Raw genomic sequence first — 17,279 nt, forward strand, 5'->3', positions numbered from 1 at the left:
GTTTTTGGTATCCCCTGACTTTTGTTTCTATGACTAATCTTCTCATAACTCATACATACATATTTACAGCATTTTCAGTGCCCTCCTAGGAATTCACCCTTCCTACCAACCAATCCGGCTAAATTTAAAGATAGAGCTTTAACCTTGCTTTGGGATGGATTATCGCAGACCCATGGGATTGTTTGGATCTATTTTTATATCATTTAATAGCCTCTGGGCTACCCTATAGCAAAATGCAATTTAGTGACTCACTCACAAAAAGGAGGATTGGGAATGTCACCAAATTTTTGAGATGTGTTGATAGCAAGTGAATTTCAGGAGCCTGGCAGAGAAATAGACTGAGGTGACTGAAGCACAGAACACCATTTACTATTCAAACTATTTAGGAATGACAGATGTGAATAATCCTTTTCCTCAGAATTTATAAATAATGATATAGTATTACCATAGGATAGTAGCTTGAAGCAACACAAGAAAAAAAATGTTTATTTATAAGATACTTTATGGGTCTTATAATGCTTTATTTCACATCTGTGATCAGTGTTTGTTTTTTTTTTCCCTGAGAATTCATAGCAATTATGGGATGATAGTGACATTTAAATAAGAGCTGACTGAAGGTCCACTTTTTGACCAAACTTGAGCTGTCATCTCTGTAAAATGTGTTTTGAGCTTTAAAAAAAATGTCAACTAAGAATGTGTAGGATCAGAGATCTTAGAGTTAGAAGGGACTCTTCTAGTCCAACTTTCTCAATTATATAATGAGGAAACTGGGGTACAGGAACCCAAATCACAAAGGGGACTTTAGAGGTGTTTTGAACCTGCTTTTTTAAAATTTCAAATACATTGTTCTTTGCACTTATTTTATATTCAGTATTCAATTTTGCCTTTAGATAGATCTAGTGCAGGAGATATCATTTTGTTTATACATAAGTTGAATATTTGAATGAGAAGTAATCTATAATAAGACCAAAAAAAATCATATGGATAATGGGATACTTGAGTTGTCTGTAAATTCTGCAAATTTTGACTACTGATAGAAATGGCATTTTAAAAAAGAGAATCCCCAAGAGGGCTTGCTGGCCATGTTGGGTAACAATGGGTCCCCTATTGGGTTAGTTGTAATTCATAATGTCATAGTCCAAATATCAGAATTATGTGGTTGATTTAAATTTATAGTAAACCCTTTTTATTCATGGGTTTCATGTTCATGGTTTCTCTTTGAACATTATAGTTGCAATGATTATAGATAATAGTGAAATTAAGATAATAATATGATAAGTAAAAAAAACATTAAATCAGTAACATAATTCTGACAATAACTAGCTAAGTGACTTTTGGAAAGTCATTCAACCTCTCTGTGAGTCAATTTCCTAATAGAATGTAATTTCCTTGAAAGTAGGGACTCTTTCTTTGGTTGTGTATCCTCAGATCATGGGAAGAACTACTTACTATGCACAGGTTAAGTATTTCAACACTTTTTCTTCATACACTTCATCTTCTGACCCAGTTGGGCTACTTGTATTACTCACTTCCAAATTCCAATTCCATTTGTCTCTTAGAGCTATTACTTGCTTCCCAGCTTAACAGAAGTGCCCTGTTTTCTATAAAAAGCCTTCCCTGGTCATCCTGGTTAGTAGTGCTAGCTCACTTTTCAAACTATCTTGTAATTATTTATTTAAATATCATATCCCTCAGTAGAATGTTTGCTTTATTAAGTCTGGGAATAGTTCTTTTTTTTTTTTTTTTTTTTTGTTTTGTTTTATTTCTAGTAGGTGGCACAGTACCTTGCATATATTCATCTATGACTAAGTGCCAAAGGATTTCAAAGAAAATATGGAAGCATGTGGCTTCTTTCTTTGATCCAATGCAATGCAATCTTTACTTGATGATTCAGGATCATCAGTGTAAGATTTGAGGTCCCTTACAACTGTAAAATTCTGTGAATCTTTAGCCATCCAGTCCAACCCATATCCCTTCTCCTTCCACTCAAAGGCCCTCCTAAAACATGCCTAAAACATATTTATCCAGTTTTTCTTGGGGAATTCAATACGTCATGAGTCAGTAAAATCAAACAATACAATATTTATGATACATTTAACATTGTGCTGGTATATATTAGGTACCACATAAATATTCATTCCCTTTCATTCCCTTCCTTTTCCCTTTTGAGTAGCTCTATTAATATATACCTTTTTTTACTTGTATTTTTAAATTCTGTCTTTTTTGCTGTTTCAGAGGAAGTAGATTTTGTGGAAGTAATGTTTACCTTCAACATATATTTCAACCTCTCCCACATAATTCTCTGGCATAGTTTAAAGATATTGAGTTCCTTTTCCTTCAGCTAGTTCTCATATAACATGATTTTGAGGTCTTTTACCATTCTAGTTGTTATCCTGCAGACCCTCTCTGCTATTCATCTATCTTTTCTTCTTATGTAAAAACTTGCCCTACATTCTTTCAATGTGTTAGCCACATGTGCCAGTATATTTTGAACACTCTCAAACTCTAAACCTTATAACAATCATTCAGAAGTATTGAAACTTTCTCTCTGGCTAATCATTGTTCTTCTTAATATATGGCACCTACAACTGGTAGGACTTTAAATATAGATTAACCACATCATAGTAGAGTACTACTAACCACCCTAGTCTAAGCTGTCTCCTTCATTGCTATATTATAATATGTTGACTCACATTGAATTGAAGGCATATTGAGATATGTTTTCAGCTGTCAGATCAATAGCTATCTAGCTATATCCTCTCTATTTTATATGAATTGATGAAGAAATAATTTTTTTAAAAATTAGCTTTTTAATATTGCCAGACACTTCCCTTATACTGGTAAAGTTGATTTTTAACTAGATTCATTTTATCAGATTTTACCCCACGTTCTAGTCTCATAATTTTTTTGGACCCAGACTCCATCATTATTAGCTATTCTTTTCCTCTTATTGTCATGTATGGCTTCTAGTTTTACATTCCAGCATCAATGACTGCTTTTTGGATTCAGCCAACTGTCATCCAATTCTAAATCCATCTAATTATATACCATTGTCTATCCCATATCTGTCTTATGAGTAGCATGATTGATTTTCTCAAATGCTTTATTAAGCCACGGTAAACTGTATTTAACAGCATTGAGGGGGAAAACATAGGCAATCTGGGACTATTTATCTTACTATTATAGTAATTTTGTCAAAAAGAGATAGATTCATATAGTCATGTTGACATGACCTGTTCTTGATGAAGCTGAGTTGTTTCTGTGATCAGTACTTACTTTTCTTAATGTTCACTAAAATTTAATAATATGTCCTAAGATTTTTGCCCAGACTCAGAATCAAACTTATAGTGCACACAAATTTTGAAATTCAGGTGACTCCTTAGCTTCTCTCAGTTTTATTATCTCTCTTATTCATCATAGCTTTTTAAAAATCATAGACAGAGTCTTGGCAATCATATCAAGTCTTGGTAACTTGAACTCATATAGGGGAACCTGGGGTTCTTCTGCCACCACTGTATTTACTTTCAATTCTCCATTTTTGTCTTCTCATTTCCAGTCCAAAGTTTGTTCTTCTTGGAAGAAAAAAAAAATAGAAGCAAAATAAGAGTCGAATTGCTCTATCTTTTGTCATCTGTGCTCATCATCCCATTGACCTTGAGCAGCAACACTATCCTTTGTCTTTTCCCCAATATAGCTTTTAAAAAATACCAACAACTCTTTGTGGCTCTTAATTTTTCTCATTGTAAGCTTTCACTCATTGTGAGCAAGCTTCACTGCCCCAAATGCTCATCTCACAGAACTGTGTCATGAATCATTATGCCGTGGGGATAATGAAGTGATGATCTCAGAGCCCTTTAAGGTGTCCTGTTATTGAATAACTCTAATTATTATTTATAATGAGCTGAAATTTGCTTTCTCTAATGTTCATCCACTGACCCTATTCCTCCTCTCTGGAGCTAAATGGTAGAAAATGTTTCTCCCTATACAAAGTCTCAGATTGTCTGTGTATTTTCTTTCAGTGCACCCACTTTGTAGACAGAACACACATGAATTAAATGCATATCCTTTCTCATGGAGCTTAGAATCTAGGTAAGGAAAATAAGACCATATACAATAATGACACTACAAAGCAGTCATTATAACTCTCATAGCCTTGTTTGTAGCTAAGAAGAAAGAGAGAGTATTTTAGCTAGAAGAACTAGGGAAAGACGAATGGGAAAAGATGGTATCTAATCTTGGTCTTAAAGAATATGTAGGATTTCAACATCCAGAAAGTAAATTTAAGTAGGTAAGAAAATGTAGATAAAGACATGGAAGATGGATTATGGGAATACTGAGTTGGCCAAGATTTTTTGCAGTTTAAAATATATGAAAGGGATTAAGTGGAAAGTTATGTGTGACCCATGTAAGATCAATGATCAAATAGTAAGTGCTTACTTTGTTTCAGGCACTGGGGGACATAAGAATGAAACAATTCCTCCTAACAAGGAGCTTACATCCTCATTGCCTAGACGATTTTGGGTGCCAGGCTAAAGAGTGATAGGCTTAATGCTACATGTTAAGATATAGGCTGGATTAGAGGGACCAGAGCTAGTAAGAGGACAATTTGACCTAATGGGTATGACACTGAAAACTTAAGATTTATTAAAAGGCATTGGCAGTTTCATTCACACCAATTTTTACTTATTTATTGCCATTCAAATGTGAGAAATTAATATAGTTATCTAGATGTCTAATGAATGGGCTATGACTATGTTATTGCTTTTATGAAATGCATTATTAAATTTAGTATGCTCTTAAATATTGGAAACAGTTCTGAGAAGAATGTCAATGAGGTTGAATTACAATTCAAGTTTTTCTCGGATTTTGTTAAAGATTTGAACAACCTGTAGTGATGATAATTTAAGTAGATATTTAATTTCTTATAGTATGTTTCTTCTATTTATCTGTGTTGATTTTCCAAGGTTCCTTTCTTAACCAGATATATAGAATTTAGTTGAAATGAGCAACCAAAAGCAGGGGTTAGGATTGTGTACAAGAGGGAAAAAGCTTTAGGTTTGGAGGCATATGACCTGGATTTAAAACCTAATATACTATATATACATATATAATATATTATGTACATATATGTAATATATTAATAATATAATATTATAAGGTCAATAATTACCTCTGTGACCTCAGACAAAATCTTTGATCTTTCTGGACTTTAGTTTCCTTCATTTGTAAAAGAGGTTTGCTGCTGTACTGGATGATCTTAGCTGCTTTCCAATTCTCATTCCATAAGAAAAGATACTAATAATGAACATATGTGTAGTACTAGGTGGCATAGTAGATAGAGCACCAAGTCTGGAGTCAAGAACTTTCTTCTTCCTGAATTCAAATCTGGCTTCAAACACTTACTAACTGTATGACCCTAGGCAACAGTTTGCCTCAGTTTCCTCATCTGTAAAATGGGCTGGAAAAGAAATGGCAAACCACTCCAGTTGTTTTTTTTTTTTTTTTTTTTTTTTTGTGTGTGTGTGTGTGTGTGTGTGTGTGTTTTGCCAAGAAAACCTCAAATGGGGTTATGAAGAGTTAGATATGAAACAATTAACCACTACCAAAAAAAAATAAATATGATAATTTTTAAGTTAATGTACTTGTAGTATATAGGGAAAGTTATTTTCCAGATCAGTTGAGGAAAGAATACAATGGAAAGCACCAGCACCAAGGAAGACTAGATAGAGAAGTCTTGGTCTCAGAATCAGGAAGTCTCACCATCTACAAATTCCCTATACCTTGACCAAGTCATTTAATCTCCAGATATCCTAAGCAACTATCAAGGATTGTAAATTGTAGAGAAGATGCTAATATGGATTGTTAGTGGAACTTTTTTACAACCCTTCCCCCTTCACAGTTCTAAAGAGAAGAGAATGTTGTATTCACTGATAGTCTTTTTTGTTTGTTTTATGCACATCCATCAGCATAGGTCTGGGTCTGAACTAGCTATGGAAGGATTTTTTTATGCAGGATTTTTTTTTCATGCAGAATATTCACGTGTTCAGGAGAGTGACTCCAGCACAAAGAAGAATGAGGTCATAGAAAGAAAGCTTAACACGACTCCCTCTGTAAAGACCACTGAATATAGAAGTATAGGGTATAGAACTGCTTTACCATCCCTGTCATCATCCTTGTAAGAACAAGTACAAACAGTGGTTGAAGCTTACATTTGAAAAGTGTCTAAAATGATAGAGAAAAAAATCTTAAAGCCAACATTAACACTTAAATATTCAAAACAACTGTTTAAATTCCTTAAATATGTGGTTTCCTAGCCCCTGAATTGCATGTTTCCCCCATTGTACATAAACTCATTAAGGTTCTCTCCCTAGTGATCAGAGACAAAATAACTCATTTTATGTTTTCTTGCAAAAATTAAAAATGATTGCAATAATGTCTTATCACATAGAACTTATGCTACCACAGGTTTTTGTTTGTTTGTTTGTAGAACTGAAAAAAAGGGACCATAGAGATGATTTAGTCCACTCTCCTATTATAGACAGAAAAGTAAAGTTCAAGAGAAAGCAACTAGCTTGCCCTGGGCTACCAGGCTAGTCACCAGGATAGATACTAACATTCAGACCTTCTGAGTCAAAGTCTAGGAGTTCTTCCATTACTTGGTATTCTCTTCTCTGTTCTGTTATATCAATAATAGGTGAAGCCATAACCTGATTTTCAGTCTGGAATTCTGAGGAAAGAGGGACAGACCTGATAACCCCAAAGCAGATCAGCATTTGAAAAAAATAAAAAGTATCCATTCTGGAGATAAGCTACATTTATCTTTTTGCTTCCTGGTTTTCTTCCAGATTCTGAACTTGCCTTGATGTACAATGACTCATCAGTCTTGGAGAACCATCATTTAGCTGTGGGCTTCAAGTTGCTGCAGGAGGAAAATTGTGACATTTTTCAGAATTTGACCAAAAAGCAAAGACAATCATTAAGGAAGATGGTCATTGACATTGTAAGTAATGCTTCCATCTCTTAAGTAGACAGAAACAGAATGACAGATTATACTAACCATTTACAGTTAGGAAACAATGTAGTTCCTGAAATACTGGGTAGCAATCTTTTCCAAACTTGGGCTTGTCCTTTCTTTCCATTGGAGGCTGCCTGATAGTTATTTCTTGTGATGAGTTTTCTATAGTCAGCAGACCTGCCTTTGTTTAAAATAAAAATGGGGGATAATTCATCATTCAGATTTTATTCTCCAAGGTCAGCCAAGCAAGCCCAGGGAGCTCTTCCTTCTACAATTAGACTATGATCATTTGTATGAGAAATTCATACTTTTAAATTATTAGACTCATGAAATGAGAAAAAGACTTTACAAGGTTATCTCTAGTCCAGTCTCTTACCCAATACATGACAAGTTATCATCCACATTCTACATGAAATTTTCAAGTTACAGGAGAAGGAGTTTGCAACCTTTATAAAGATAACCTGTTCCATTGTTGGACAGTTATAATTATTATTTATTTTGAAGTGAAATCTGCTTTCTTTAATGTCTACCCACTGACTCTTATGTCTTCTCCCTGGAGCTATACAAAACTTTTCATCCTAAGTTTCTTTCACCCTAGTTCTTTTGATTCTTCCCCCCACACACATTCTTATTATAGGGTTTTTGGAGCTCTTGACATTCTGATCTGTAGTATCTGTCTTAATTTTTTTTTGAGTGTGCCTAGAATTTAACACTCTCCTCCAGCAGTGCCTTGACCCATACAGATTTCAGTATATGTCTTCTATTTGAGCTCCCCCATTACTATTAGTGTGGGCCAAGTTAGATTGGAACATTTTCTTGACTTCCTTGACACATACTCTTGACTCAGGTTGGTATGGAAGTCTACTAGTACTTCTTCCATGACCCATATCTTTTCCCACCAACTGCTGCTAAACTAGGTGCAGGCTCTTGTGATTTTATAGTTTACTTTTTGTTTGGTTAGATTTGTCAAGATTTCATATTTATACTATCACCTTAGTTTTTTTTTCCACTCTCTCAGTAATTCTTTGATCAAATGAGATTCTATATGTATGTGTAAATACATGTAAACATATATATGAAATATTTTGCAGGACTTTAGTGCTTAATAAAATCTTAATAAATGCAGTTATTGTTATTATCATTTCATATAACACTAGAGGCAGCTGATGACTCAGGGGATAGAGCACTGGGGTAGGAGGCATGAAGACAGGGGTTTAAATGTGGCCTCAAATACTTCCTAACTTTCTAATGCTGGACAAGTCACTTAACCTTGTTCAGTTTGTCATCTGTAAAATGATTTGAAGGGGAAAATAGCAAACTAGTCCAGTATCTCTGTAAGAAAATTCCAAATGGGATCACAAAGAGTCAGGATAAACAACTGAACAAGAAAATCATTATTGTTTCATTATTAAATCTGTTATCCATTCCATGAGCAACTCACATTTACATTTTTTTCCCTGCCTTTGTGTATTGTAAAACTTTCCTTCCCTGGGCAGAGTCAGATTCATTGGAAACTTCACTTAAGTCAGAGGTTTTTTGTTTTTGTTTTCCCTTTATTTTCTTAAATGAGAGAGGGACAGATGTTAAGAAAAGTCAGTATCCAGACTTTCAAGTCCATTGAAGGTGAGGATGGTCTTCCATGGAATGGCTAGTATATAGTATAACACATAGTATATATTTCAGCATATAGTATAGTTAGCTCAAGTTGTCAGACCTAATGTCTCCACAGTTCATAGTATTATAGTGAGAATTAAATTGTCTTGGGGTAGTTACATAGCTTTACATTCCATTCACAATTTCCTAATCCAGTGGATGATGGAAATAGCAAAGCAAATATAAATATTTATCATGTACATTATTGTCACTTCTTCCACAGCAAAAGTGCTTAGCATAGTCTTATTGAATGGTTTGCTGAAGCAAGGTGAATCTCCCTTATGTTGTTACTAATTTCTTCATATAGTGATTGCCACTGTGATTATCTTGGTCTCCAGAAAACACACGAAAAAAGAAAACTTGCCTTCAAAAGAGTATAATGAAATCTTATTGGTTTTGTTGCATACTTTTCAATAGAATATTTTCTTTTTTGTTAAGGTACTTGCAACAGACATGTCTAAACACATGAATCTACTGGCTGACTTGAAAACTATGGTCGAAACTAAGAAAGTTACAAGCTCTGGGGTTCTTCTTCTTGATAATTATTCAGATAGGATTCAGGTAAGATAGCATCTTAATTCTCTCTGTTCATCCCTTCTCCTCCTCTCCCTATTTTGTGATTCAAAGCAAGATCCTTCTCCAGTATCTTATTCCTAAAAATCTGAAGTATCTCTTGGATTTACTGCAGTTTCTTTTTCTAACCATATAAACATCTCTAGCCCATCAACTTTTCTCCCTCAGCATATCTCAGTACAGCAGAAGTGGGATAACTGTGTCTATTAATGCAAGTGTGAACACCACACAGACACATCATGGTTTTGCTATTCATAAGAAATCTTACACTACATGTGTTTTGAAGTTTCACAGTCATTGAATGTGCCAGCGGAGGAAAAGAAAACTTGATTTCCCAGTGTAAGCAGACGGTGCTGAGCAGAGAATGTGTTTATCTATTTTAGGTCCTACAGAATATGGTGCACTGTGCAGATCTAAGCAATCCAACGAAGCCTCTTCAGCTCTACCGACAATGGACAGACAGGATAATGGAGGAGTTCTTCCGCCAGGGAGACCGGGAACGGGAACGGGGAATGGAAATAAGTCCCATGTGTGACAAGCACAATGCCTCAGTAGAAAAGTCACAGGTAATTATCCATTTGAAACATATCATTGGTGGCTGGCACTAAATGAATTTAAATCCTTAACACTGGGTTGCTCTCCTTATCTACAGATCCAAAACATGAACTTTCCTTTGTAAGCCAGCTGATTTTTGCATAATTATTTTTCCTCCTCTACATTCATGAAGAAAAGAAAAAGGCATTAGTCCTGAATCCCACTTGGTCCAATTGGTGATCTTGTCTCAAGTCTCTCTCCTTTCCAGTCCCCCAAAGTGATTTCCTAAGCCAAGAGCTGACCATATTCCCAATACTATCCAATAATTTCCAGTGACTCCCTATCACTTCTACGAACCAACATAAACACCATATGGCATTAGTACCCCAACTCATTCACCTGTGAAATACTCAATTGGTGTTCCTTGAATAGGGCTATAATATTTGGAGTATAAAGGAATGGGGGTTGGAGGCCATAATCCAAATTTTTTTTTCCTTCTCTTTCCTCTTGACTAAATTATTAGTTTTCTAGTTAGATAATTTCTATCTCACCTTTTTTGACACAGGTGGGATTCATAGACTACATTGTTCATCCTCTTTGGGAGACGTGGGCAGACCTCGTACATCCCGATGCCCAGGACATCTTGGACACGCTGGAGGACAATCGTGAATGGTATCAGAGCACAATTCCTCAGAGTCCTTCTCCTGCCCCTGATGACCAGGAGGAAGGCAGGCAAGGACAGACTGAGAAATTTCAGTTTGAACTGACTTTGGAGGAGGATGGGGAGTCAGATACCGAAAAGGACAGTGGCAGTCCGGTGGAGGAAGACACCAGCTGCAGTGACTCCAAAACTCTTTGTACCCAAGATTCAGAGTCCACTGAAATCCCTCTTGATGAGCAGGTGGAGGAGGAGGCAGTGGGGGAAGAGGAGGAGGAGGCAGGTCCGGCAGAACCTTGTGCAATAGAACATGAGCACTCCCCTGATACGTAACAAACAGTGTGAAGACTTTCACTTTCTCTTTTTTTTAATGGAAAAAAAAAGTAGAAAATGGTTTCCAAAGTGCATGTCACATGCCACAACCATAGTCACACCTGTCATCTGCCAGGACAACGTCTGTCGAACAAAACTGACCCTGATTACTCAGCTTGGCACTCAGGAATATCGTAACCAGGATTTTCACCTCCACGGCTTCAGAACAGGGGGATGTACTCATGAAAGCATTTTCACAAGATCTCAGCTTGGTAGGGCTGACTCAGCAGCCAGGCTGCTCCACCATGTTTTCATGGGAGTATATAGCTTGTCAGCCAAAGGCTGATTTGGTTTGGGGTTCGTTTTGTTTTTGTTTATTTTATTTTATTTTATTATTATTTTTTTTTTTGGAAATAAGATGGTATTACATGACATGAAGTTTTGTGAAGTTTTTAGAATACAACCAGAGCAAACCAGGTTCTAATGGAGGAAACAAGGTGTGATGAGACACAGCATGAGTCTGTTACCAGGAGGAAGATGAGCCGCAGAAATTGCAAAATTTTCTAATTTCAAGTCTTCCTGTTATATATGACTGAACAGTGTGGCTCAAAGGGCTACACTGACCTCTACATTTTGTATGATATGTAAAACAAGATCTTTTGTAGAGCTTACTTTTATTAATATTAAATGTATTGAGGTATCACCTATTTAAAAATAATATGTTCAGAACTTCATCTGCCACTGGCTAATTTTTTTCCCCTAAAGAGTAACTTGCAAGTTTTCAGTACAGATCTGTGCTACACTGGATAAATAATTCTAATTTAAGATTTTTTTTTTTTTTGCACCTTAGAGTTCATAGCAATTATTTGATCTGTAGCAATTCATTGTTTTATATACCAATAACTTCCATAAAAACAAAAATCTTGAGTTGTAGTAGACCCTTTGGGTAGAATCCAGTTTACTTTGGTTTTCCTTTAATATTTTTCCCCAAAATGATCAAAATTCTCCTTCCTGAGCACTATCCTTCATAGCATAGAGGAAACAAATTTTTATTAGCCCATCAGTTGGGCTAATTTTTCCAAAAGCAGAATTCACAGAAGCATTAGTTGGTTGGTTGTAGATCAAAGTTGGTAGAGATAAACTTCTAGCTGTCTGTTAAACAAGAGATAGAACCTTTCAAAAATGCACAAGAATTATGATTTAAAATGGATGATGCTTCATGCTTATATTCTGTTACAACCAGCTACCTGTTCTGAGAGGGAGACTTTGCTGTAGTCTCAGGCTCCTTCAAAAACTCTTAGAACCTTTGTCCAAGTACAAAAGGTCTGTCTGATCAGGATATTGGAATCATCATCATGCTTTAGAAAGAAGTTTTGTTCTATAGAATCGCCCGGTTTTGTATACTGTTTGGAACTCAAAGGGAAATTTCCAGAGAAAGAGACTAGTTATTTAGCCTAGTGAATAAAGCAATCATTTGGAATTTTGGAAGTATTCATATATTGGCTGGTTTGGTTTCTGTGATTTTTGCTGGAAGATTTAAAGCAACATCAATTTGAATTGAGAGCTAAGAAAAACTTGTAAAAGATATTTACTACTTGCCAGATTTCTTAAGTCCACACTAAATCTAGAAAAGGGCTTCTATCTGGCAACAAATGCTAAAGGGAGAAGAAATCTACCAATTCTTAGTTATGCCAATCCTGAGGGAAGGGAATTGGTGATGATTTGGGTTGAAAGTGGACTATTTATCAGCAATAACCTTAAGAAGGTAGAGAAAGACCCTTTGGGTCTCATAGAGGACATTAAAGTCCTACCTTAAAAAACTAGAAAAGGATAGGTATCTCTGCTTGATTCAACCCTTGGAAATTTCTTTGAGATCTCAGATATTGATAGGCTGAGGTACAAGGTAATAATTGAATACCCCTGGAATGATTTGACTTTTTTAAAAATTGTAAACGTCCTTTCAAGTTCTGTTTTTAAAGAGCATCTAAAAATAGAAGGGAAAGGGGAGAACAAAGGTTATCAGTGATAGAATTAAAAAAAAAATAAAACAAAATCCAATAGAACAAGGACCACTATGAGAAGAGAGTAGATCACAAACTTGGAGACTAATTCCAACAGCTTGTGTTCACTGAGACTGGGGCAGTGTCTCTCTGGCTTCCACCCAGAGAGCTATCTTGATGTTTACATAGCACCTTCTGGTAGAGTTTCCTGCAGTTGGTTTAATAGCCAGTTAGTTGATTATCAACCCCTTTCTCCATGTATCCCTTACCCCACAACAATAAGCAAAACAAAGATCTCTAATCTTGCTCTCTTTGAGCAGTGATTCCACATATAGTATTTTGTTGTTGTTTTCTGTTTGGGCTTCAGAGATTGAAAAAGGTCTTTCCTATTTACTGAAGGAAGGACAAGCAGAGCTTCCTCATGATTCTGTCTGTGGTTTCTTCTCTTTCCAGCATGTCCCTTTCATCCCCATAATCCATAGGGCTTTTTCCCCACAGAGTGCCTGTAATTTTAAAGAAGCAATATAAGTACCTAAACAGGTACAGACCTGAAACAATTGTATAGCTGCACTAAAGGAAAAAAAAGTACTTTTAAAAATGCCCCCATGCTGTAAAAGATAACCACAGATGGACAATCATTCCTTTGAAAGGGCCTAACAGCATAGAGCTAGGATCTAATGCATCGTACAATCCTCTTTATATCCCCCCCTTCTTGCCAAAGTGTGCTCCAATAGCACATGGCTACTTTAGGAGGAAAAAAAAATAATTCCTTCTATGAGTGGCTTTTTTTTTTTTTTTAATGCATAAGAAAGGGGAACATTTGGGTACTGTATGGGGAAGAAAAGAATCCAAGTTTGCCTAAAACAAGTACATTTTAGCTTGCAAGTTACTTAACACAGTAATACTGTTTTTATTTTCATTGTTTTCCTGGTGTTATTGTTAAAATTCATGATGAGATAGTATAGTTAGAACAAATGGCAAAGAGAAAAAAAAAACTTGAATGAAATGGATTTTACAGAAAGCTTTATGGTAATTTTTGAATGCATTATTTATTTTTTGTGCCATATTTTTTTTTTCTCACCAAATGACCTTACCTGTAATACAGTCTTGTTTGTCTGTTTACAACCATGTATTTATTGTAATGTACATACTGTAATGTTGATTGTAAATTATCAGTTCTTATTAAAACATCCCCCATGACTGGGTGGTGTTGATATATTTGGAAACTCTTGGTGAGAGAATGAATGGTGTGTATACATACTTCCTGTACATGTTTTTTCCTCCTGTAACATAGTCTGTGTCACCTTAGAGCTTGTTTATGGAAGAGTCAAGGAAAACTATAAAATACATAAAAGAAGTTATATAAATAAATTAAAAAAACAAACAAACAAACAAACAAACAGCTGCAGGTCTTTGGTCCCAGGGCTGTGCCTTAACTTTAAACAATATTATCTTCTGTTTTGCTGCATTTGAAAGTAAGGTAACAGTGGGGCTAGGGCTGGGCATTCCAACCAGGATACTTTTAACTGATTAGATCATGAGCAATAGTCGGTTTTTACAAAACCACAACCAACCTTGAAAAGTTCAACCCCCTTTTGAACTATTAGCTTCTATTTGCAATAAACAGCACTGTGGACACGATTCTACTACTATTGATCAGGAACAATTTCAATCAGTCCCTTTAAATCATTCCCTTATTTTAAAACACTACAAGATGAACACACTAGGTAGCTAACAATAACAAACTTTCTTGATTTCAAGAGCACATAGGAAAATGAATATGAAGTGAAATGAAAATCACAAATTATATCTACATATAGCTATTTTTTTAATCTTCCAAGGACTGTTATACTTTAACCATTGTTTCTTCATATAGTAAAGATTATTATTATCATCATTTAGAGCCCAGGAATTTTATCTAGTAAATAGCATCTAAACCTATCCTTTTATTTATGTGAATCTGTCTGCTCACAGAGGTTACATAGAATAGAAATGCACAAAGTAAAAAGGACTCATCTTTAAAACATGTTTCAATATAGCTGGTATTTAGAAATTTTGGAATTTAACCATTTCTAGTGGCCAACTCCTGAGTGCTGCATGAATTTCCCAGTGTAAGATGTGGGTAGATCTTCTTCCTACCACTGATGCCCAGCCCTTGAAACATGTGACTGTTCAGTGAAAGGAGAGATTCTTTTTCAAGGAAAAACAGAGCCTCCTTTTTTTGACACAAACTGTAGATTTTAGCAGCCCTGGCCCAAAGGAATTTGACTACTTTTGTTTTAAACAGTATAAAAAGGGACACTATAACTACAAAGAAACAAACCAACAAAATCCTGGACAGTTTGCATTGTTTTTTAATTTGGTTTTTCCTTTGGGTATTGTCTTCAGAGTGGCAACTTGTATGTGAACATTACAAATGATTCTCCTGTTTCTTAGCCTCTCTTACAGCCCATGGGATAGTACTGTACATCAAATACCTTCATATGAAATTTTTATATGCAATGAAAATAAAAGCATGGGTTGATTCTGCCTAGCTATTTATGACTCTTGTCGTTTACAAATAAAAGATGATTCTGTTTAAAGCCACTCCATGGATGTTTTAGGGATTTGGGAAATGTAGTAGAAGCAATAATAATCATTTGTATAGTGCTTTAAAGTTTGCAAAGCACATTACAAAAATTTCACTTCGGAACAACCCTGAGAGGTTGGTTCTAGTATCCTGTTATTATGCTATTATTTTGTAGATGCTAAGTGACTGACTTAGTCAAACAGCAACTTAGTTTCTAAGGCTGGATTTAAACTCATGCTTTCCAAATCCAGACTTAGCATTTTATCCATAAGTGTATAATCTAGGTTGTTCTAGTCCAGTCATATCAAAACTAAATGGCATTGATCATTTGAACAATAAAAAAAAAACAAATTTTCCAAATTTAATTTCATGACAATGCATCGTAGTTTATCCAGGGTACCTCAGTTGATTAAATATTTAGGTAAACTTGAGAACAGCCATAAATCATGGCCAGTTTAAAAAGAATTAGACTATAAAAGTTTACACTTTATCAAGCTGATAACTGAGGAGGCATTTCAGGTGCTTTGGTAGAACTGGGACTCTGGGTAAGTTTTGAAAGCTAGACTTATTAATAGCACTCCAAAGCTTTGAACTCTTTTCAGTCTAGCACATAATACTGGACATTGATTACTGAGTGACCACATAGAACTGTTGTAGAGAGGATTCCATTTAAGCATTGATTGTACTAGTTGGACTCGAGTCCTTTAGAACTATGACTCTTTGTGAAGACCTGTCTAGATTTGAGGGCCACTTAGAATCCCGTCTATACAAACTGTTAACAAGGATCTTAATATGTTAAGTGCCTAGAATGTGTTATTTGTCATGTGCTTAGCTCAATGCCAGGCACTCCGAAGGAGCTTAATAAGTGCTTTCCCTGCTTTACCTCCTATAATGTGCTAGATGCCAGGAATACAAAGGTAAAATTGACACAACCCCTGCCCTCAATGATCTTATATTCTTTTAGAGAAATATTTACACACATAGGCATATATAAAAGCTACTTTTCCAAAGCGCTTATTAGCCATTAAAAAGGGTTCAAAAGTCATGTGAACTTGTCATCTAGAGGGATATTGAACTTTGAATTCTTGTTGCACAAATACATTAAAACTAGTTGAATGAATTCTGATGTCATGATGTAATGGGAGAAGCTCAGGCTTGGGAGGCAAAAGAAACAGCTCTCTCTATACATTGAAGGGGTTGCATTATATGGTTAGTAAGGTCTCTTTCCCTAGTTCTAACATAATTCTATTATGATCATAATGGTCTGGCTCAGTGACTAACATTTTTAGTGACCTTGGAGAAGTTACTTTAAGCCTTTTAGTCCAAATAGGCATTGACTAGGCACTTACTATGTGCTAGAAACTGCTAAGTGCTGTGGATAAAAAGACAAAATTCAAATTGCCTTTGCTCTCAAAGAGCTTCCCCTTTTATAAATCTAACATTCCATGGTTTATAATTTCATGTCTGTTTCTTCCCTCCTCCTATCCATGCTGATGGCTATCCCTCCACACACTAATAGGTGATTTCATGAGTTGGTATATGGAGGGAAAAATAACATGAGGACTTTTCTTCTGGTAAGTCTCTGAACTTAGCTAGACTGATTTTCAGACAATAGATACATGAAGTAAATCATTGGGTCCATATTAGAAGCCCTTTTCAGTTTTGCAGGATCTTATGGGACTTGCTTACTTTGGTCAAACAACATTTGAGGTTACCCCAGAATTATAATGGGGTATTAGGTCTTGTCTAACATCAGACTTTAATTGATCAACAAATCAATACCTACATGGCTCAGAGAGAATTTCATTATATTAAAGATTCATTTATTAAAAGGAAGATCAAAATGTGTTTTTTTGGGGGGTTTTTTGGGGTTTTTTTTTGTGGTGTTCTCCAGTTGTCATTCTCTGAGGAGTTATTTACCTTGCCTACCTCTACCTCCAGATCAGCTTCAGGGTCCCCATGTAC

At 35.5% G+C, this 17,279-nt stretch overlaps 1 protein-coding gene across 17 annotated transcripts in view; it reads left to right on the forward strand.

Annotated features, from left to right (window-relative positions):
* PDE4D (phosphodiesterase 4D) overlaps nucleotides 1-15,282 on the forward strand; it is a 1,915,283-nt gene extending 1,900,001 nt beyond the window's left edge. For all 17 annotated transcript variants that reach the window (XM_074282453.1, XM_074282452.1, XM_074282451.1 and 14 more), the window contains 4 exons: nucleotides 6,846-7,000; nucleotides 9,107-9,229; nucleotides 9,625-9,807; nucleotides 10,341-15,282. In XM_074282453.1, the coding sequence (XP_074138554.1) occupies nucleotides 6,846-7,000; nucleotides 9,107-9,229; nucleotides 9,625-9,807; nucleotides 10,341-10,766 (887 nt within the window). In that variant the 3' untranslated portion in view covers nucleotides 10,767-15,282. The remainder of the gene's footprint in view (nucleotides 1-6,845; nucleotides 7,001-9,106; nucleotides 9,230-9,624; nucleotides 9,808-10,340) is intronic.
* The last annotated feature ends 1,997 nt before the right edge of the window (nucleotides 15,283-17,279 follow it).

The sequence above is a fragment of the Sminthopsis crassicaudata genome, chromosome 1 (assembly GCF_048593235.1).
Source record: "Sminthopsis crassicaudata isolate SCR6 chromosome 1, ASM4859323v1, whole genome shotgun sequence".
Taxonomy (NCBI): Eukaryota; Metazoa; Chordata; class Mammalia; order Dasyuromorphia; family Dasyuridae; genus Sminthopsis; species Sminthopsis crassicaudata.